General features: G+C 36.9%; 1 protein-coding gene across 1 annotated transcript in view; it reads right to left on the bottom strand.

Annotated features, from left to right (window-relative positions):
• PHTF2 (putative homeodomain transcription factor 2) overlaps positions 1-24,361 on the bottom strand; it is a 128,361-nt gene that overhangs the window by 83,578 nt on the left and 20,422 nt on the right. Inside the window, 1 exon segment of the mRNA XM_032592385.1 lies at positions 12,144-12,223. Within this exon segment, the coding sequence (XP_032448276.1) occupies positions 12,144-12,188 (45 nt within the window). The 5' untranslated portion in view covers positions 12,189-12,223.

The raw sequence follows: 24,361 nt of genomic DNA, 5'->3' as shown, positions 1-24,361 counted from the left end.
CCACAGCATTTCAAAGAGGTTATGTACTATGTAGAAATTCCTATTTCTGACGCATCAATGTATTTGCAAAACAAAAACAAAACCTTCTATTTCCAAACACTCAGTTTCTAAAGAGGACAAACATAAATACTAACCATTTAGGTGTTCATGTCTTCACAGTTTAAAAAGATGTTGCAAAAACTTTAAAATAGATAAAGAATTTTCTACTGAAAGTGTTTTTGTGAAACCAGTACTTCTATACTCAGGAGTACTGAATATAGGTCCCCTTGGAGTCTGTAAACATTACTGGGTAGCCCAGAAGGATATTGCTAGGGAATAGTGAAAGGTTTCTTTCTTTCTTTTTTTTTTTTTTCTCCAATTTTTTCCATTTTCTTTACCCATGGGAGGTGAAGCTGCTATCTCAACTAAGTACAGGTTCTGCTTGTTCAAAAAGTGAAATTCTGTAACTCATGGTACAGCTGACAAGATCTCTAGACTAGATTTAAAAAAAACAAACAAAACCTTGTTCCCTTATCTCTCAGTGTCTCAGTTTCCTCATCTGTAAAATAAAATATTAGAATGGTTAATTTTAAGGTCCTTCCCATCTCTACTTTCTGATTCCTTAGTAAGAAGTTAGATTCTAGCACACGGCAATCTCAGGGATAGCCTCAGGCAAACACACATGAAGGAAAGAACGAAGGAAGGAAGGAAGGAAGGAAGGAAGGAAGGAAGGAAGGAAGGAGAGAGAGAGAGAAAAGAAAGAGAAGAGGAAGAAAGAGAAAGCAAGCAAGCAAGCAAGCAAGCAAGCAAGAAGCAAGCAAGCAAACTGGAGATTTCTGAACCTTAGAGATATGTCTGCAAAATCAGTTCACTAGAATACTTGACTTTTTACCCAAGGAGAAATTCCCTTGAGCCTTCCATCAGGTTTTGCTTCAGAGCAATGTAATTAATTTATCTTCAGTTCCACTAACTGATTAAACAACAAATGGAGAGAAGTTTATAGAAGTAAAAATTCACAGGAAAGGAAGAGAGATAAATTACAATGCATTCTAGATCAAAGCTGAAATTAACAGACGAAAACAACCACTGCTCAGAAAAATATTAGAAATGGCTATTTCTATTCAATTTGCAGTTGAAGTTAAAGAACTTTTTGTTGGGAATGCAAGCTGGTGCAGCCACTCTGGAAAACAGTATGGAAGTTCCTCAAAAAACTAAAAATAGAACTACCATACGATCCAGCAATTGCACTACTAGGCATTTACCCATGGGATACAGGTGTGCTGTTTCGAATGGACACATGCACCCCCATGTTTATAGCAGCACTATCAACAATAGCCAAAGTATGGAAACAGCCCAAATGTCCATTGATGGATGAATGGATAAAGAAGATGTGGTGTGTGTGTATACACACACACACACACACACACACACACACACACACGATGGAGTATTACTCAGCAATCAAAAGAATGAAATCTTGCCATTTGTAACTACGCGGATGGAACTGAAGGGTATTATGCTAACTGAAATTAGTCAGTCACAGAAAGACAAAAATCGTATGACTTCACTCATACAAGGACTTTAAGAGACAAAACACAGGAACATAAGGGAAAGGAAACAAAAATAATATAAAAACAGGGAGGGGGACAAAACTGAAGAGACTCATAAATATGGAGAACAAACTGGAGGTTACTGGAGGGGCTGTGGGAGGGGATGGGCTAAATGGGTAAGGGGCACTAAGGAATCAATTCCTGAAATCATCGTTGCACTATATGCTAACTAATTTGGATGTAAAATTTAAAAAAGAAAAAAGAAAATTAAAAAAAAGAACTTTTTGTAAAGAGTCAAAAATAAAACAAAGTTTGGTCATTTAAAAAAGGTACCCAGAAAGTTCACCCAGCAGTGTAGTATGGGCCTGCAAATACCATGTAAAGTTATGTGGCATTAAATGTAAGAAACTGTATCTATCCTTCTATTTATTTAATCTATCCACTTTATTTTTTTAGAGAGAGAGAGAAAATACAAGTAGGGGAAACGGGTAGAGGGAGGGAGGAAGAAAGAGAGAGAGAGAGTCAGTCCTAAGTAGGCTCCATGCTCAGCAAGAAGCCCAACTCAGGGCTAGATCCCAACATCCTGGGATCATGACCTGAGCTGAAATCAAGAGTCAGATGCTCAACTGACTAAGCCACCCAGGTGCCCCAATCTATCTATCCACTTTTTAATGTATCATTTGTTTTGTTTATTCCCCAAACACCTCTTGCCAAAAAAGAAGAAATGATCTCAGATAAATAATGACATATGCTGAGAAAAAAACTATTTGTGCTAGAAATTAAAGCAAAGGATAAAGGAGACAGCAATTAAATGCAAGTACAGAATACAAAAACACAAAAGATTAACCACTTCTTTTAATGTTTTTCTATTTTAATAGATACAAAAATGTTCAGTTTACAAGAACTACTAACCAAAACCTTTAATTAACCAAATTATTAACAACAACACTCCATATTTACTGAAAGAGAACATAAGGCACAGGAACTGGTATTTAGCAATATTTACTGAATACCTACTATACACCAACACTGTACCTGGTGTTTACATGTTATCTCATTTACTCATCATAGCAATCTTTAAGGATTCTCATCTCAGTATTATAGACAAAGAAACTAAAACTCAGTAAAGTTAAGAAACTAGTGTTGTACATAATTAGCCCCAAATACAAGTTCCTGAAGAATCAAAGAGATTGATAATTGTTCAAAAGTCTGTAGCAAATATAGAAAAAATAGAAAAAAAAATGTTCTCATACATTTAATTCAATAAGAGTTTAAATTTTTAAAACTTCATAGTTTGGGGGCACCTGGTGTGGCTCTGTTGGTTGTGTCCTACTCTTGATTTCAGCTCAGGTCATGATCTCACAAGATTGAGCCCCATGTAGGGCTCTGAGCTGACAGAGAGGAGCCTGCTTGGGATTCCTCTCTCTCTCTCTCTCTCTCTCCTCTCTCCTCTCTCCTCTCTCCCTCCCTCTCCTCCCCTCACTTTCTGCCCTTCCCTGCTCCCATGTACATGCGTGCATGCTCTTTCAAAAGAAATAAGCTTTGAAAAAGAAATAAATAAAACTCCATACTTTAACTCAACTGACACAGTTTTACATCTGAAACAACAGATTAATATTTTAAACACATTTAAATATTTACTTTTATATATAAAATTGTTTGGTTCTGGGGCGCCTGGGTGGCGCAGTCGGTTAAGCGTCCGACTTCAGCCAGGTCACGATCTCGCGGTCCGGGAGTTCGAGCCCCGCATCAGGCTCTGGGCGGATGGCTTGGAGCCTGGAGCCTGTTTCCGATTCTGTGTCTCCCTGTCTCTCTGCCCCTCCCCCGTTCATGCTCTGTCTCTCTCTGTCCCAAAAATAAATAAAAATGTTAAAAAAAATAAATAAATAAAATAAAATTGTTTGGTTCTAATATAAACAATTGGCATTTTAAGAAACAGTCAAAATTGATCAAAAAGTAGATCTGATGACCCTTAAAGATTAGAACACTGAAAATATACACTGTGGTTTAACTTACATGCAGTTTTAAAGGCAAAGAATGTTATATTATCTATGATAATTAAGACAATAAACCTCATATAATTAGATTAAATAAAGAACACAAATATCTATGTATTTATTAAGAACTGGAAGCAGAAAATTGTGTTGAATTCTATAGAAACTTCTTCCTTAACATTTCATATGGGAGGAGCTAAGTGATCACAATCTTAACTTTTAAGAATATAAAGAAATAGTGAGGATCCTGATCTTCTTCTACTCAGTACAATACTGGTGGTCTAGGACACAGCTAAACAAAAGGACATAAATAAAGCTATACATCTCCACACTGAATCCACTCAAACCAATCATATGCTTTAGACATACTTCTGTAGTGGGGAAAAAAACCACATGTCTTCCCAGAACTTTGGAATGGTTACCTCACTTGAAAATAGGGTCTTTGCAGGTGTAATTGATTAAGGATCTCAAGATGAAATCATTCTGAATTTAGAGCAGATCTAAATCCACTGACTGGTGTCCTTATAAGAAGAGTCAAGAAGACAACATGAAGATGGAGGGAGAGATTGGAATGATGCATCAGAAAACTAAGGATTGTGTTCATTAGAAGCTAGAAGAGGGACACCTGGGTGGCTCAGCCAGTTAAACAGCCAACTTTGGCCCAGGTCACGATCTCATGGTTCATGAGTTTGAGCCCTACATCAGGCTCTGCACTGACAGTGTGGAGCCTGCTTAGGATTCTCTCTCCCTCTTTCTCTCTGTCCCTCCCCCATTTGTGTGCTCTCTCTCAAAATAAATAAACTTAAAAAAAAAAAAAAAAGCTAGAAGAGGCCCATGGGACAACTTCTCCCTCAAGCCTCCCTACAGAGGGAACCAGCCCTGCTGACACTTTGATTTTGGACTTCCAGCCTCCTGAACTGTGAAAAAAAAATAACTTCTGTTGTTTTAAGCAACCCAGTTTGTGGTCCTTTGTTACAAAAGCCCCAGGAAACTTATAAAACTTCTTATAGTATCTTGATATAATAACCACTGAGTTAATCCACTTCATTATCACAATAAATGAAACCATGAAAACAGAAACAGAAGCACTCTGAAAAATAAATGCTTTTAAATGTGAGGCAGTGCTATCACATCACCACCACCATCATCATCATCACTATCATTACTGTTGTTAAATCAACAGATATATATGTATAATACTAACCATCTTTTAAAAAAAAATGTGTATCTCCTCACTTTCGCATTAGAAGTCATCTAAAAATAAACTCTCAAATTAAACAAGAAAATCTTATAGTAAAAGTTTCTTCAGTCTGTTTTTCAAAGCTACGTTAGTACAGAAGGATGAGTGACCTGAAAGTCAGTAGACCTGAGTTTTGGTTTTATAACTAATTCATGACTATGATCAAGTTATTAGATCTACAGGCATCAGGTTTCTTACCTATAAAGCAAAAAGTTTAACAGAAACCAGATGATCTCTAAAGTCAAACTATCATGACTACTGCACAGCATAGTTTCTTTCTTCCTTATAATGAAAACTAAAACTAAAACTCAAATTATTTATGCTATAAATACCCGAACTGGAAATGGATAAAGGTGGAAAATCAAGGATTTCATGACTAAAATGGGGAGAAAAACCTTAAGTGAAAAGGCAAATATTTGAGCAACTAAACTAACCAATCTATTTCTGGTAGGACAAGTCTTATTTTTGGCAAGTAAGTGACATTAAAAAGGAAGAAGTGGAAAACATGATCAGTGACTGAAGCAAGGACAGTTGAAGTTTATAAGTTACACTTAATCATGATTTTATGGTATGAGTGTTAGACAACAAACGTCAACAAATACCCACTGTTTTAACATTGAATATTAGAAGCCTGACATTTTAAATTTCTCATTTACAAGTAAGAATCTTTTTTTAGCCTCATGAGAATTTTTAGAATCCATGAAATAAAGCACTCTGATAAGTTTGGGGAGCAATTCATCTGATAAGTATGGTGAATATGAAGTAATAAAATAGAAATAATTCTCATTTATTGAAGGTTTACCCTGTGTGGAGCACTTTGCTTAACATTTTACATATATCAGTTACTCCTAAAATAAATACAAAAAATGGTATTTATGTACATGAAGAAAGTGAAATTCAGAGACATTAAGCAACCTGTCCAAAATCATACTGGCTTTCAAGAACAAGGATTCAAATCTCACCTTTCTAACCCCAAAATCTATGTTCTTGTTACCCATTAAGATACACAGCTTTGCACAGTGGTCACCCTCAACAAGGGCAGGTTGTGACTGAGAGGGAGGGATGAAAGTTTTGTAGAGCTGGTTAACATTCTGTTTCTTGATCTGAGTTTTTTCATAAACAAGACACAAACAGTCCTAAACACAAACAGGTATTCAGTTTGTAAAAATTCATGAAGCTGAACACTTAAAATCTGTGTGGTCTTCTGAGTATGTTACACCTCAATAAAATGTATATATATTGCCTCTGCATTAGTCAGAACTTTCTGTTTTGCAAGTAAAAATCCAATTCACACTAGCATCAGCAAAAAGGGGAGGGGTTATTGGCTGACATGGGTAAACAACTCCAAGTTTGGAGTGAAGTTAATCTTGGGGTGAAGTGAATCCAGGGACTAGAGCGCTATGCTGGCCTGTGGTTGTCTCTTTTTTTCCCTATTTCTGACCTGCTCTGGTGCTGTCTCATTGTCTTCTGCCTGCTGCAGACTTTCAATCCTTCTAGCGCCTTGAAAGAAGCAACAGGGTCTTTTTCATCACCTCTAGTGAAAAATAAAAGGTTTGGGGGAGCCTGGGTGGCTCAACCTCTTGATTTTGGGTCAGGTCATGATCTCTTATCTCCTGAGTTCAAGACCCTCATTTGTGCTATAACAGCGCAGAGCCTGCTTGGGATTCTCTCTCTTTCTCTCTCTGCCCCTACCCAGCTTACATGTGTACGTGCTTGCACTCTCTCTCTCCCTCAAAAATAAATACATTTTAAAAAATAAGTAAAATTACATTAAATATTTAATGGTACATATGAGATATGGTTCAGGAAAAAAAACTTAGAAGAGAAAATAATAAACCCATTTGTCTGAGGCTCAGTACTTCAATTTAACAGCCCAATACTAATGGAAATCTATTCTGGTTTCTCCAATTACCATTCTTTTTTTTTTTTAATTTTTTTTTTCAACGTTTATTTATTTTTGGGACAGAGAGAGACAGAGCATGAACGGGGGAGGGGCGAGAGAGAGGGAGACACAGAATCGGAAACAGGCTCCAGGCTCCGAGCCATCAGCCCAGAGCCCGACGCGGGGCTCGAACTCACGGACCGCGAGATCGTGACCTGGCTGAAGTCGGACGCTTAACCGACTGCGCCACCCAGGCGCCCCTCCAATTACCATTCTTGAGGCATTAATTTTCTTCTGAATTAGTGACTGAAGATTATTTTTTTCAATAGGGACTTTCAAATTTCATGACTATGGATGGCTACAATAGTACCAAATGAAGTTTAAAATAAGATGTTAAAAGAACTTTTAAAAATTTCAAAATAAATCATGCAGAGAATAATTTATTTAAAGGTACCCTGACATCATCTAATTAGATTTAATACTTTAAAACTTTTGTTTTTATTTTCTCCTCGAAATTTCACATCTGATATTAGAGTTCATGTTCACAACAGTCCACAGATCAAGTCATGGTCTTTGGGGTTAGCTAGTGCTCAGTACTCAAAACAAAAATATAAAGATGTCACCATTTTTAAGTGGAAAAGGTGACACTAAAGTGAGTTACAACTAAACATACATATGTTCAAGAAAATGAAGCTGAACATTTCTTTTTTTAAAAGAAACTTTTTTTAATGTTTATTTATTTTTGAGAGAGAGAGAGAGCGCGCGCACGCGCACATACACACACACACACACACACACACACACACACACACACACGCAAGTGGGGGAGGGGCAGAGAGAGAGGGAGATACAGAAACCAAAGCAGGCTCCAGGCTCTGAGCTGTCAGCACAGAGCCCAACAGGCGGGGCTCAAACTCATGGACGGCGAGATCATGACCTGAGCTGAAGTCAGACACTTAACCAACTGAGTTACTCAGGTGCCCCTGAACATTTCTTGGTTTTATTTATAGCAATACTTCCTACTATAAGTTGAATACCACTGAATGATAGGTCACAAAAATTAAAGAATGTTAAAATACTAATGTTTTAAAAATTATCTAATTGAAGACTTAGAGGGTTCAAATCAGATGCGAAAATTTTATTGTGTTTCTATATTATATACACTTTTCTGGCAATAAGATCCTGAGAATTTGCAAAGTTCATCATAATTTCAAAGGGATGTATGATTGAAAAGCAGCTGAGGATGATTATCAAGTTAATGTAGTGAGTGGTAAGCGAAACTCAAATGAAGTTATTTGACCATGGTCATATAATCAGCAAGTATCATATCAGCATCAGCAGTCAAGCCTTCTTTTCACTGAAACTTAAACACCTGTGAAAGGACTTTTCAAATAAATATGTATTTAAGAAAAAAACAAATCTGTATGACCTAAGAGGAGTGAAGGGAACTCTCAGGCGGATGGTAAAAGAAAACTCAAAATGGATAAAGGACCTGAATGTGAGACAGGAAACCATCAAAACCCTAGAAAAGAAAGCAGGAAAAAACCTGTCTGACCTCAGCCGCAGCAATTTCTTACTTGACACATCCCCAAAGGCAAGGGAATTAAAAGCAAAAATGAATTACTGGGACCTTATGAAGATTAAAAGCTTCTGCACAGCAAAGGAAACAATCAACAAAACTAAAAGGCAACCAACGGAATGGGAAAAGATATTTGCAAATGACATATCGGACAAAGGGCTAGCATCCAAAACCTATAAAGACCTCACCAAACTCCATACCCGAAAAACAAATAATCCAGTGAAGAAATGGGCAGAAAACATGAATAGACACTTCTCTAAAGAAGACATCTGGATGGTCAACAGGCACATGAAAAGATGCTCAACATCACTCCTCATCAGGGAAATATAAATCAAAACCACACTCAGATATCACCTCACGCCAGTCAGAGTGGCCAAAATGAACAAATCAGGAGACTCTAGATGCTGGTGAGGATGTGGAGAAACGGGAACCCTCTCACACTGTTGGTGGTAATGCAAACTGGTGCAGCCGCTCTGGAAAACTGTGGAGGTTCCTCAAAATTAAAAAGATCTACCCTATGACCCAGCAATAGCACTGCTAGGAATTTACCCAAGGGATACAGATACTGATGCATAGGGGCACTTGTACCCCAATGTTTATAGCAGCACTCTCAACAATAGCCAAATTATGGAAAGAGCCTAAATGTCCTTCAACTGATGAATGGATAAAGCAATTGTGGTTTATATACACAATGGAATACTACGTGGCAATGAGAAAGAATGAAATATGGCCTTTTGTAGCAATGTGGATAGAACTCGAGAGTGTTATGCTAAGTGAAATAAGTCATACAGAGAAAGATACCATATGCTTTCACTCTTATGGGGATCCTGAGAAACTTAACAGAATCCCATGGGGAGGGGTGAAGGAAAAAAAAAAAAAGAGGTTAGAGAGGGAAGGAGGGAGCCAAACATAAGAGACTCTTTAAAAAATTTTTTTTTTCAACGTTTATTTATTTTGGGACAGAGAGAGACAGAGCATGAACGGGGGAGGGGTAGAGAGAGAGGGAGACACAGAATCGGAAACAGGCTCCCGGCTCTGAGCCATCAGCCCAGAGCCTGACGCGGGGCTCGAACTCCCGGACCGCGAGATCGTGACCTGGCTGAAGTCGGACGCTTAACCGGCTGCGCCACCCAGGCGCCCCAAGAGACTCTTAAAAACTGAGAACAACTGAGGGTTGATGGGGGTGGGGGAAGGGGAGGGTGGATGATGGGTAGTGAGGAGGGCACCTGCTGGGATGAGCACTGGGTGTTGTACGAAAACCAATTTGACAATAAATTTCATATTTAAAACAAAACAAAACAAAACAAAACACCAAGAGGGCAGATGAGAGGTGTGACATGAGAACAATCCCCCCAGAATGTAAGAGAAGGACAGAGAATTCTAGGAGGTCATTCCCAAAGGGGGGTTTGTGGGGGGAGGCAAAGAACTACTAGAATATTTGAATATGACTGACTACAACAAAAGGAGTTTTATAGTTCTATCAGAGACTTTGGAGAATTAGAAAAATTAAGCAAAAGGAGGAAAAAGTTGCACAGACAGAAAATATCAGAGTATATGGCATGACATAGCTCTAAACAACGCATACACAAACAGCTCTGCATAGTGATTTCACCAAAATTTGTAGTCATTGGGAGGATTCGGGTAAGGAATACTGGTTGAGGAGGGACTCATAAAAAAGCTAAACCTTTATCATACAGTCAGAAATCAACAAGTAACATCTATAATGAAATAATCAAGAAAGGGCCAAGTTTAAAACATAAATACCATTTTAAAAAAAGCAGTATAATTTAATAGGGCACTAATGCATTTTGAACAGGACAATTCTTTGTTGTATCGGGCTATGTTAGAGTACAGATAAGCAAACTAAGGCCTGTGGACCAAATCTAACCCACTGCCTGTTTTTGTAAATTAATTTTTATTGGAACACAGCCATACTCATTCATTCATTCATTTATGTACTGTCTATGGCTGCTTTTGTACCATAGAACAGCAGAACTGAATAGCTGTCACAGATACGTATGACTCTCAAAGCCTAAAATATTTACTATATGGCCCTTTACAGAAAAAGTCTGCCAACCCTTGTTTAGAGTATTGCATGACATTTAGTATCTCTGATTTCTAACCCACAAATATCAGCATTCTCCCAAAAGTAATTAAGAAAACCAAAACTTCACACCCCACATTTGTAAACCATCCTTCCTAACTCCCTACCAGCGATGAGGAGTAGTAGAACTTTGGTTTCAGCTATAAAGAATGTAAAATCATTGCCTCTGGGGAGCAAAGCTCAGAGGCTGGGTAAGGACAGGGAAAGGTAGTACTGGTGGCTATTTTTTTTTCCCAATTAGCCCAGAAACATTAATTTTTCAAAGTAGTCACATGTATTTCTTCAAGACAATTAAATTTAAAAGCAAAATTTAAAAATAGAGCAAATAAAATCTGGTTAATGGTTCTGGTGACTCAGTAACATAAAATGTGTGATTACATTTGCTAGATATAATTTGTGACATCTGTTATGGTTGCTCTGGAGAATTTTTTGGTTGCACATATCTAAAGCTGCTAGGTAAATGACCCGCAGATAAGAAGGGTATTAGTGAGCTAACTGAATGCGAGTGTAATATTTCAAACCCTCCGTTACCAAGAAAGGACAGTAAATCTAGCATGTTCTACAAATGATCTTCAGTGAAGTTCGAAATGTTTAACATAAAAAACCAGATAGATAAAATGCTTAGTAAACATTACTAACTCTCATAATAAGTAGGCATTAACAGAAAAGCTTTCAAGGATTTATGTAGGAAATAAAAAATAATAAAAAATAATTTTGTTTTAGTTTCATTATTCAGTTTTAAGTTGAATGGAAGTTTAAAGGTAAAGATGACATGAATACACAACTACAAAAGACAGAATTAATAGTATGATCAATGTCAATACTTCCAATTCAGTACCTTATATGAAACATGTGATCCTGTATATCTGTGGCATGTTCTACACAGAAGAGAAACACATCCAAAGACAGACTGTATTCTCAGGTTTGCTTAATCTTGAAAGCACTCTAATTACCATGTCCAATTCAAGTAAACTTACAAATTGTCTGATTTTACCCCATATGAGAAAAGCTTTAAATATATAATTATATTTTGTTAATAGGGACTTGAAGAATAAGGCATCAAAAATGTTTTAAACTATGAAAACAAACATAACTCACTATATACACTAAAAATCTAAAATACTACATATAACAACATACATTTTAAAGAGTCTAAACAACACTCTTTAGGAAAAAACACTTATTTTCAAAAAAGACATTTATTCTCTTGCACTTCATAAAAATATTACATTGAAAGCTTATTTTGAAATATATAGAGGACACAGCTAGTTTAGTAGTTAGGACAATTAATCCTAAAACATCGAATAAACATTTTACTATTTTGGTTTGAAAAAACACAGACCTCAAAGGTTTATTTTATTTTATTGAAAAGATTCAACTGTTGAGTTGAACTTACAAGAAACAGATTCAGACTATAGTTTCTAGATATAAAAAGTTATAAAATTACAAGACTTCTGCTAACCTAGCTTTAAAGAAGTTAATGCAAGAAAAATTTAATGCTTTTATAAAATGCTATTATATTCAAAGTCCTGGAAATCTGGCTTATATTATAACTGAAAATAATTAATCTAGCTACTTTAATAATGTGGAGTAAAAGTGGAGAAAAAACCACTGTGAAGCATCATCTTTCTATTTCTTTAGAATAAAATTAGCACAAGAAAAACCAAAATGCTCCCATTCCACTCAAAAGATCCTGAAATCTATATGTCATTATTTCAGGTAATATTTGACATAAATCCATAGCACCTTAAGAAAAAGCATGCATTTTTAGAATAAAAATATTTAAAAGGTTGAAAGCTTTGACGATCAACTTACCTTCTTTTGATACCAGACTATAGCATCTGTGACTTTGGACGCCATTTATTCCACTGAAATCACACATTCGTCATTTTAGGCTGTGCAAGAGAGAAAAACACACAGACGACTTTATTTCCACCGTCCAAAATGAGACTAAACAACACGCGAACATAGCACTCTGGTTACTTGCAGAGCAAGGGGTGTATGACTATACTTGTATTACACCCTTCCTCATTACTATTTTAGCAACAGGTTCTCTTAAGTAAACAAAAATCAGTTGCCATAATAAAAGGATCTTTCTAAGAGAATGTAACACTTGAATTTTCTAACAAGATGGATTTTTTTAAATAAGCCTTTTAAATAAATTTCAGAATTTCCCAGGTTATACTGGAACTTCTTCATTTAAAAGTAGAAATCCATTCATTCACTCAGTAACAGATCAGTTTTGCTACAGTTCCTATCTAGGTACTAGTGCCAATTACTGTTGCTAAAGGATGGCTTGATAAAGATGCCAAAGTTTATAATCATATTTAATGTTCCCTGGTACTCAGTAAACACAACTTTGAACTAAAATCAAATAACTGGAGAAACTTAACTAATTATGTTAAATACTAAACTGATATAGGGTTAGTTACAGAGGAATAATTAATATTAAACACTTCCCAGATATCAGTCTGCTAATCTTCAGAAATTTACCACAGACCATTTCATAAGCATCTTGTGTGTGTTTGTCTAAAAGAGTTTTGGATTCAAAACTTAATGGTTCCTTAGCTCTGGACAGAATTAATTCCAGGCTGATTCCAGTTAACTCTGGAATACTTCTTTAGTCATAAGACCAGGCTGGCATGGAGGGTATGGTGTTAAGGATGAGCCTAAACAGGTTCAAACACAAACACTTGCCCCAGAACTCATTACAAACCAGGATCATCTAAGGCTACAGAGGATGTCAGGGAAATCCTGGGAGTAAAGTACCCTAGTGAGCACATGCAGGTCTGCAACTATAGAGATGCTACTGCTACAGAGTCTGCCCAGAGTAAACAAGATACCAGGTTTACAAATCATTCTTGGAAGCATATGAGGATTCAAATATAAAGAAAATTACTATCCACAAGTTCAAATGTCAGATGATCAGTCTCTAAATAAAATTTAAGGCAGAATTTACTTGATGTGTGTATTTTTGACAGTGTTATAAACCAGATTGTTTTATTACCTTTCCTACGATAATAATAATTCCATCTTTAACTGACCAAATTCAACCAAACTATGTTTTGAAATTCTGGACAAACGGAGAAGCATAGAGCCTAAAGACCTGGATTCAAATACTGTCTTCCAGTATCTGGTATGTAATATTGAAAAAGCAACTTAATCTCTCTAACCTGTTTCTTTCACTAGTACAATAGGAATGACTATCTGTTCATCCCTTGGAGGGTTTTGTGACTGATAAGATGATATACATAAAATGCCTACCAGAGTCCAGCACATAGAACAGATGTTAATTATGATTATTTTTATTATTAATTTTATATTTAAAAATCCTGCAAGCCAAGAACTGGGAAATGTTTATATTTCCTTTTTTAAACATGGCAAAAGGTTTAGAGAAGGAATACCTGTAATCAGTTTTTGTTGACATTTAAAATAAAAATAGCTACCGCACTATCATAAAATCACAATGTCAATTTCCAACTACATGCACATGGGAGTATTTAGAGATTTCAAAGTTCACCGCCATTGAAGTTAGTCAGGTATGGCTACTTCCATTTTTCTCACCAGGGTTTTTGGGGAAGCTTTCCCTTACTGATTTAAAATCTCTCATTTTGGGGGCGCCTAGGTGGCTCAGTCATTTGATTGTCTGACTCTCGATTTAGCCTCAGGTCATGATTGATCCCAGGGTTATGGGATCTAGCCTTGAGTCGGGCTCTATGCTGGGCATGGAGCCTGCTTGGGATTCTCTCTCTCTCTCCCTCTGCCCCTTTTCCCATTCGTTCTCTCTCTCTCACTCTCTCTCTCTTTCCCTAATTAAAAAAACTAAAATTAAAAAAAATTTAAAAAAATAAAATAAGGGTGCCTAGGTGGCTCAGTCAGTTAAAGCGTCCAACTTAGGCTCAGGTCATGATCTCAGAGTTTGTGGGTTCGAGCCCCACATTGGGCTCTGTGCTGACAGCTCAGAGTCTGGAGCCTGCTTAGGATTCTGCGTCTCCCTCGCTTTCTGCCCCTCTCCCACTCATGCTCTCATCCTCTCTCTCTCTCTCTCTCTCTCAAAAATGAATAAACACTAAAAAATAAAAATAAAATAAAATAAAATAAAATAAAATAAAATAAAATAAAATAAAATAAAAATAAAATCTCCCATTTTTTTTCCCTAGACATCTCTGAGAGTAGTTCATTAGCTTCAACACATTTCATCCTAGAAGTTTTTTCCATTCATTCTCCCCTCTCCTGCCCTTCACCTTGCCAAATGCAAAAGCAGAAAAAATGGTACAAAAACTATGAGAATCTCAACCTTTCACTTTAACCTCCTTTCACTTTACCTAATCTTTATTGACAAAAATTCCAGGTTATCTACCAAGATAAAAGATTCTCTCTCCTAATCCTCCAGGAGTGCAAATAATATGCATTTCACATACAAAATGTGAAAGGATTTTTTATTCACTCCATCTATTAAATGTATGAGATATTTAATATATTTGGGGAATCTTTAAGTGGTTACATATAAAAAGTAATAACTTTTTTAAAAAAAGCTTCAATGAAAGTGAGGAAAACATTGCCTGCTTCAAATAAAATGATCTAAAAGATTATTTTTTAATATACTTTGGTTCACACCAAGCTACACTTAGAAATAAATTTTGAAAATCATTTATAACAGGACACAAAGTATATGAAATGTTATAAACATTTTATTTGTATTTCTTTGGATCTACAGAAATAAAAAGTCAATCTACCTTTTTTTTTTTTAAACAAGCCTTTCCTCAGTAATGGCAAGGTTTGTTCTGCAAACTCATTTAATAGTTTTTCCATTGTGTCAACAGCTTTTCAGTGACACAAGTGGCTCATACCTATTTTTAAAACAGGTTTTACAGCATGCTGAGATAGATTTCTGAATTGGACATCTGAAAAAGTACACTCAGAGACACCCAAATTTCATATAACAAGAGTAAGTCAACAAACGATTTCATGAATAATTAAGATGATTCTAACAGTCCAGAAACACAGGTTTACAGTCTCTATCATATTGATAGTTCATGCTGTTTTTAATGCTACATTATGACACTAAAGTTAATTTACAGACAAAAAGAGTGGCATAGAAAGCTTACTGGGTACCGTGAATTGAGAATCTTAATCTTTTTTGATCAACTGATCTCAGAGAAGGATGGGTATTAAGATATAGAAATAATCCAATTATAAACCACAGAGCTAACTGCAGACATAACATTTAAATATCGGTATAGACAGTTACTCTGAGCTAATTCTCTCCTTAACACTGCTTTAATCATTATACCTTGTCAAAACACCTGAAAATACTTTATTGTGTCAAGGACAACGCAAAATGCATTTATGATGCCAAAGCCCAGGGTAGAGAAAAAGGACGACTACAAAGAGATCGTATGTTGAGTCCACCTTTATAAAATTTCACTATCACAAATATAGTAATGCCCAAGGGTATTCTTTGTAGCTTAAAAAAAAGGGGGGGGGGGGTTAACCATTCCCTATGTTAGAACAAAACCCAGTCTATCAAAGACTAGGGGCGCCTGGGTGGCCCAGTCAGTTAAGCGTCTGACTTCAGCTTAGGTCATGATCTCATGGTTGGAGAGTTGAGCCCCGTGTTGGACTCTTGTGCTGACAGCTAAGAGCCTGGAGCCTGCTTTGGATTCTGTGTCTTCCTCTCTCTCTCTTTGCCCCTCTGTGTGCCCCTCTGGCTCACACTCTGTCTCTCTTTCTCTCTCTCAAAAATAAACATTAAAAAAATGTTAAAAAAAAAACAAGAAGAAAAAAAAAACAACCCAGTCTATCAAACACTACAAATGTTATAAGGAACTTCTCTCATTATTCTGAAACAAATTTCTCTGCTTTACCATGGTTCTCACCATGCTCCAAAACAACTCATTCATGCCCACCCCTGACGCTTCGCCTGTGCTGTTATTCTCATTCCTTTTCTCCACTCATCCATCCTCTTCAATCAGTTAGAATCCTACTTACTCTAAGATGAAGCTTCTTACAAGTGTTCACTTGGACAAAAAGTGCTGAAGCTTGATGTCTCTTTCAGACTGGTCTGTACTAATAAATCTGGTATTTAAATAAAAATGAAAAGCAGTATAGCCACATGTCACTTGATTACATGTAAACACTGTAAAGGAAAAAAACAGATGCATCTTTCTTCCTTTGTGTCTCTAAATACCCAGTACTTTAAAATAGGCGTAGAGGAAGTAGAGCAGAGAAAAAGCAATGACTAAGCATCAGGAGAATTGGGTTCTAGATCCAAGTTCTGACGCTAAATGAGATGTGCTTTTGAATTAGTTACTGAGTTCTCTGGGCCTTAGTTTCTCACTAGTGTCATCTAGCCAAACATTCCACAACTCAATAAAGACTAAACAACTAACAATTCTAATAATGTACAGGAGTTTCTCTGCATTCCTTTACTAACTCACCCCAGAACACGACCATTAGTTAAACCAGTGTTACATAAATGGAACTTAACATAACTTTTAGACAAAATCGAACATGGGTTATTTTTAAAAGGCAGTTTATGCAAATCTCCTCAGACCCTGATTTCATTATTAGTCTGTTCAACAACCTTGTATCACTGTCTACTGCCTTTACAAACCTATTTAGACCCTCTACCCTTTAGAATTAGACTTTTTAAAATCTCACCCTAACCAACTTACCAACATTACTGCTATCATCTTCTCATACACCCTATTTCATTCATTCATTCCTTTATTCATGCACTCATTTATTTATTTACAACCAGGTTGGTTAGCATATAGTGCAATAATGATTTCAGGAGTAGAATCCAGTGATTCATCCCCTATATATAACACCCAGTGCTCATCACAAGTGTCCTCCTTAATGCCCCTTGCCCATTTAGCCCATCCTCTCACCCACAACCCCTCCAGCAACTCTGTCTGTTCTCCATATTTAAGAGTCTTTTACATGGGGCACCTGGGTGGCTCAGTCGGTTAAGTGTCAGACTCTTGATTTCAGCTCAGGTCATGATCTCACCGCTTGAGGGATTGAGCCCCGTATTGGGCTCCAAACTGACAGTATGAAGCTTGCTTGGGATTCTCTCTCTCTCTGCTCTCCCCTGCTTATTCTTCCTCTCTCTCTCTCAAAATAAATAAATAAACTTAAAAAAGAGTCTCTTATGTTTTGTCGCCCTCTCTGTTTTTATATTATTTTTGCTTCCCTTATGTTCATCTGTTTTCATACATCTTGTTTCAACCACACCATATTTCCTACACTTTTCCACCTCTGTGTCAAAATTAACACTTCTCTTTACAAAACAAGGGGGATTTCCAGAAGGCATCCTAAATTCCACTTTCTCTACAAGTTTCTCCCAAATTTCTCCACTAAAGATTTCTCATCCTGTTCTGTGTTCCCATTATACTTAGTGTATACTCTGTGTACTTGTTGATATGTGGCCCCGTCCCATCTATAAATTTTTTGAGAGCAGTCTAATGTTGTCATTATCTCTGAATTCTCATAATAGCTTTTTTGTATATATTAAACACGATGTTTACCAACCAAATCTAAAAACTGCTAATGAAAGCACACCCACAGATGAGTCCATTTAAGGTCCACAATTGAAAATTCTACCCATCCAACTCCTGCACTACTGTGACACGTGCATAAATACAGAAACATACTCTTTCCTAACACTAAGAGGTATAAGAATATTGTGAAGTATAATAAATATGGCTTATTTACTGACATATCAATCAACAAATATATAAATATTTGTAGATTTAAAAAGTATAATGAAAAGGAGTTAAAGTCAAACCTGCCAACTCTAGTCTAACTTCATTCTTAAATGCTAAAATTAAATATAACTCAGTGACTTCCTCCACAGCTAAAATAAGCCTTTTTTTTTCTTTTTTTTTTTTCTTCAGAAACTAGGAACAAAGCTGTTCTGACCTTAGAAAGGTAATGAATGCTAAAGTTCAAGTCAAAATTTGCTACACTGGTAGCAAAGTTGGGAAGACAGTGAAACTCTGGTAGAAGGAACATGGTATGGGCTGAAGGAAATCTACCAGCTTCAAGGCAGCTACTTTCTAATCATGGGACCCACAGATTGTTATAATTTCCTGCAAAATTTTAAATCTGGAATGAGGATACGATTTCAAAGAAATGTTGTGAAGAATAAATACCACACACTACATGTTTAAAGTTGTTTAGGACAGAAAAATGAAATGGAAAATAAGGTCTAATAAAAAGAGCTATACATTTCCTCTTATACCAGCTCATAAAAAGAATATTTGTTTTGTTTTTTAATTTTTTTAACATTTATTTATTTTTGAGACAGAGACAGCATGAACGGGGGGAAGGTCAGAGAGAGAGGGAGACACAGAATCCGAAACAGGCTCCAGGGTCTGAGCTGTCAGCACAGAGCCTGACGCAGGGCTTGAACTCACGGACCGCGAGATCATGACCCGAGCTGAAGTCGATACTTACCCGACTGAGCTACCCAGGTGCCCCTAAAAAGAGTATTTGTAATTCTTATTTCCCTGCATGGAACCAGTGCATAGTCTGTATATTTGAGGCTGGAGGATAACACCTAATCTAAGAAGGAAAATTATAAGCACACAGCTCTCTAAATCTATATTTACAAAAACATTTTGTGCTACTGTGAAATCCAAGAGAATCCCTAGAGTGATAGTTTTAATACTATCCACAAAGACCTCTTTGGAACTTCCTGATGGGTACAACCAACCCACCCTGTATGTCCCTTAATGCAACATTGTAAATTTCAGGGTTTCTTAACCTTAGCACATACCCACATCATCTCTATTTCTTGAGCATTTGGGGGGCTTTTCTTTTTTCTTTTTTTTTTTAAAGTACTTAATATTTTTGACTGTTGTACCACTTGGAAAAATCAATGAGATACAATCTAAATGGCTTAACTTCCTCATTTACTCACAAGAAATTTTTACCATCAACCAATCAGACGCCACTCAAATATAGACATGTTGGGGTGCCTGGGTGTCTTAGTCAGTTAAGCATCTGACTTCAGCTCAGGTCATGATCTCGTAGTGGTTTGTGAGTTCCAGCCCCGCAATGGGCTCTGTGCTGCCCACTCAGAGCCTGGAGCCTGCTTCGGATTCTGTGTCTCCCTCTCTTCTGCCCCTCCCCCACTCACACTCTGTCTCTATCTCTCCTTCAAAAATAAATAAACATTAAAAAAAATTTTAAATATAGATATGTTATTACTGGCCTCTAGTAGAAACATTCACTAAATAAATGGCCCAGGTACTCTTTATCAAAATAATAATGCACTACATGATATTCAAATGGTTTAAAGATTTAATAGATCTTAAAAATGATTTTACTTAGAGATTAAAATAGTTAACTATACCTCATCAAAAATGCTATGAATACAATTTGAAAATCATTAGAGATATTTAATCTGATCATTTAATAAAAATACTTATTTACTGAATACCTACTACTAATACTGTACTATTCTAGGCACTGAGGATACAAAAGTGAACACCAAACAAGGTCTCTGCCCTGATTAAACTTACACTGCAAAGAGAAAAGATAGAAAATGAATAAACAGGATAACGTGGTGTTGAAGAAGTGCCATAAAAGAAATGAACAGGGAAATATGATTGGGACAGGGTGGGAAACTTTTGAAAAGAATGGTCAAGAAATCCCAGTGAGATGACATGTGAATTGAGATCTTAGGGACGAGAACAGCCAACTATATGAAGAATTGAGGGAGGACACCCTGAGCAGAGGGAGGAGCAAACACAAAGACCTTGAGGTGGGAATGAGCTTGGTATTTCTAAGGAACAGAAAGGAAGCCAATGTGACACAAGTGACAGTGATTCAAGATGATGTATTAAAGGGACGTAGAGGTCATGGGATCCCAGGCACCATAGCAAATAATTTTATTACAAAGATAGGAAGTCACTGAAGTGATCTGAGAATGCAGTAATATTCTATTTTGCAAAGACCACTCTGACAGCTCTATAGAGAACAGACTGGACTGAAGAGCTAGAGTGGAAGCAGTGATGCTAGTTAGATGCTAGTTAAGAAAGTCTTAATCCCATGTAGAAGATAACAACATATTGGTCTCAGGTGCAATCAGGAGAGATGGCACTAAGTGGGCAGTTCTGAGTTTTATTTATGGGTAAAATCTACAAGACCTGGAAACGGACTAGGATGAAGCAGGTTGGGGAAAGGGATTAGAAAGAAGAATCTAGATTTTTGCCTTGAACCATTTTCTGAGATGGACACACATTAAAAAAAAGTTTATGAGAGTAAATACAAAAATTTCAGACCTGTTAAAGTCACTAGACATTAAAATAAAGAAGTCAAACAGGTAGTTGGAGAGATGGGTCTGAAGCTGGAGGAGACCAAGAAGGATGGTGATATGGATTTGGGAACCATAAACACATTGTCAATATTTAAAATCAGAGGTGGGTTACATAGATATATGCATTTGTCAAAAGTGAACAAATGCATACTTAATTGAAAGATGTGTCTTTCAAAGATCACTTCAATATAGATCATGTGACTGACTTATAACAGCCACTGTTATTAGCAGCCAAACCAAATCTAATGGATACTGTCGGGCATACTTTTGGTTCACTCTTCTTTTCCAACAAAACTTTGTAAACACTGTTCTGGTGTCTTCTGGCTATTGACTGCAATTGAGGAGTCTGCAGTCAGCTAAATTTTTGTCTCTGCTTCTATAGGTCATGTTCTCTTTTTGGCCAGGATGCCAAAATAATTCTCTCATTTTTAAAGTTAGTTATTTCTAAGGTACAGTCAATTTTAATCATTTCATAAATTCTCCCCCCCCCTGGAATTCAGTGCCGTTCAACCTGAAAATGCAGGTTTTATTTCAGAATATTTCTGAGGAATTGTTTCTTTTCCATTTGTTGTAATCTCTGTCAGGGATACACACTACTCTTACGCAGGACAGTCTTTTCGTGGTCATTTCTTTCCTTTATTTCTTTCCTGTGGCATATCTGTAGAGCTGCCATGCCTTTTTTTTTTTTTTTAATCTTGATGGTGTTTAACATGGGGAGGGCTGTGCTAAGCTCCTACTTATTCTGATATTCAATAGGTTCTGCTTAACAACTTCAACACCGTTCTCACTGTAGCTGGGATCATTTTTATTTCTGTGCTGACATGTGCAGGCATAGACAGACAGATGCACACACACACACACACACACACACACACACACACAATCTTCAATTTGAGAACTGGGTACTGCTTTTCATCTATTTTTCTATAACCCAAAGATGCAGGAAACGGGGTATTTCTGAATGCTGAAATTTCATTAAGTATCTTGTATGAGGATCTATCCCTCCAGTCAGAAGGCTATTACACCTTCGTGGGCTTTGGCTCTTGTCTTTTACCAAAGCGTAATTAAAATGGCAATGTTCCCTGACTCTGTGAGGCTCAGCATTAGTATGAAGATTCTTCCTTGACTTTTCACTCCCTATGCACCTCTTAGCTCTGCCTCCAGGGGCAGTATTATTGAGCTTGCTTACTGTTTTGTAGGCCTTGTCTTCCTTAGTCTGGCTTCTGGGATATTCAGCGGGAATTACCAACCTCATCCGACACACCTTTTAGCTTCTCATTCTTTCCTTGGCCTCTAGTTTTTTAAGTATTTGGCATTAGTTCACACATACCCCTCTTTTGTCCTCTTCTATTTTTGCCCTCTCCTCTTCCCACCCACTTTTTCCTTCTTTTTTTTTGGTTTTAGTGAAGAAAAGGTCTATGATCCTACTTCATTTTTACTCAGAAACCCTACCCTTACTTTTTTTCAACATTTATGTTTTAAGTACTAAACGTAATCTTTTAAGTTACTGACACAACTGAAAAGTAAAATTTAATTATTCTAAGATAGAGTTGTTAAATGTAAAAAAAAAAATAAAAGACAACAGACTCCAAATGGAGTCACTTGTGCTAAACCCCTGTCAGCAAACCAAGACTTAATACCTAACCTAACTGCAGCTTCAACTCTTCCCAGGAATGTCATCTTAAACCAGTGAATCTGGAATTTCCTGGTCAGCACTAGTGAGGTAGTCTGTCTAACAGACCCCTTCCGACCCCCAAAGAAAGATGAAGTAATCTGCTCTTTCCTTGTCCCTACTTCTTCTGCCTATAAAAGTGTTCCATTTTGTTCAGCTTTTTGGAGCTCCTTTCTATTTGCTAAATGGGATGCTGCCCAATTCATGAATTATTGAATAAAGCCAAATGGATCTTTAAATTTACTCGGTTGTATTTTATTTTTTAATAAAACTAACAACAGCTGCATTTTTACTTCTGTTATTCCTAACAGAAGGAAGTACAGAGAAGACACCCAGTTTCACTTCTTCTTTTCAATTCAAGACACTCAACAGAAAATATGGGACCATAAATTAAGCTTTTCTGTGAACCTGTAATAAGTACCTCCAAGAAAAAAAAATAAAATGCATTTTCCCTTCTCAAATTGTCTCCTCTTTTACCATCTATTCAATCTCCTATTCACACAAGGAACGCTAGAAACTTTCTTGGCTTTCTCCCTTTCCCACCACCACTAGTTTTTTTATGTGGCACATAGGAACCATTCAGTAAACATGAAGGAGTAAATAAATATAGTCTACTTTGTCGTGCTGCCAACACATCTCTCCTATAATCCTTCCGGGCCCATTATCAGGTCTGGTGCAAGTAAGTCACCATCATCTATTACCAGGAACACTCTAACAGTCTCTTACTACTTCTTCATTTTCTTTTTTTTTATTAAAAAAAAATTTTTTTTAATGTTATTTATTTTTGAGAGAGACAAAGAAAGAATGCGAGTGGGTTAGGGGCAGAGAGAGAGGGAGACACAGAAGCAGAAGCAGGCTCCAGGCTCTGAGCTGTCAGCACAGAGCCCGACACAGAGCTCGAACTCACAAGCTGTGAGTTCATGACCTGAGCCGAAGTTGGACGCTTAACTGACTGAGACAACCAGGTGCCCCACTACTTCTTCATTTTCTGAACTCCTGACCTCCTCATGTCTATCTCCTCTTCAAAAATATCTAATGATTTCCCATTGCCTAAGAAAAGAGTTTAATCAGGGGCGTCTGGGTGGCTCAGTTGGTTAAGCATCCGACTCAGGCATGACCGGTTTCGGCTCAGGTCATGATCTCACGTTTTGCAGTTTTGAGCCCCACATCAGGCTCTGCGCTGACAGTGTTGAGCCTGCTCAGGATTCTCCCTCTCTCCTTCTCTCTCTCTGCCCTTCCCTTGCTCACGTGCTCTTTCTCAAAATAAATAAATAAACTTAAAAAAAAAAAAGCTTAATCAGTATAGTAGACAACCCCCATCCTTTTTTTCACAACCTGATCATAGATTTATTGCCTTTACAATCAGTAGCAGCTATCTTCTTCCACACATGACCTCTCAGCTACCCTCTCCAATTTACCATTCATATACATATCCTACAATCTAGCCATGTGGGTTTCTGAATGTACCATACATTTTCATGCTTGCCTTCCAGTCCTGGTCATATTTCCTCTGTCTAAAATAATTTTTATCAGGGAGCTCGGGTGGCTCAGTTGGTTAAGTGTCCGACTCTTGATTTCGGCTCAGGTTATGATCTCACAGTTCATGAGGTTGAGCCCTGAGTCGGGCTCTGAGCTGACAATACCAAGCTTACTTGGTATTCTCTCTCTTTGCCTCTCTCCCATTCTCTCTCTCTCAAAATAAATAAACATTTTTTTAAATTAAAAATAAAATAACTTTATCCCTGTTCTGACCTATTTGACAAGACACATTGGATTCTTCTAGGCCAAGTTCATCAGGAAATTAAATTTTGAGAACATATAAACAGTAGCATTCAAATGACTTAATTACTTAGAGAGTAATTTTATATTTACGTATTTTAAACTAGCAGAAAAAAAAAAGGCTAATTAAACACGGCATCGAACTTTACTCCTTTACGCTATGTAACTGAGGGGTGCCTGGGAGCTCAGTCAGTTAAGGGTCAACTCTTGATTTTGGCTCAGGTCATGACCTCACAGTTTGTGAGTTTGAGC

The sequence above is a fragment of the Lynx canadensis genome, chromosome A2 (genome assembly GCF_007474595.2).
Source record: "Lynx canadensis isolate LIC74 chromosome A2, mLynCan4.pri.v2, whole genome shotgun sequence".
Taxonomy (NCBI): Eukaryota; Metazoa; Chordata; class Mammalia; order Carnivora; family Felidae; genus Lynx; species Lynx canadensis.
The sequence above is the reverse complement of the archived record's forward strand: the minus strand, read 5'-3'. Positions and strand labels throughout refer to the sequence as shown.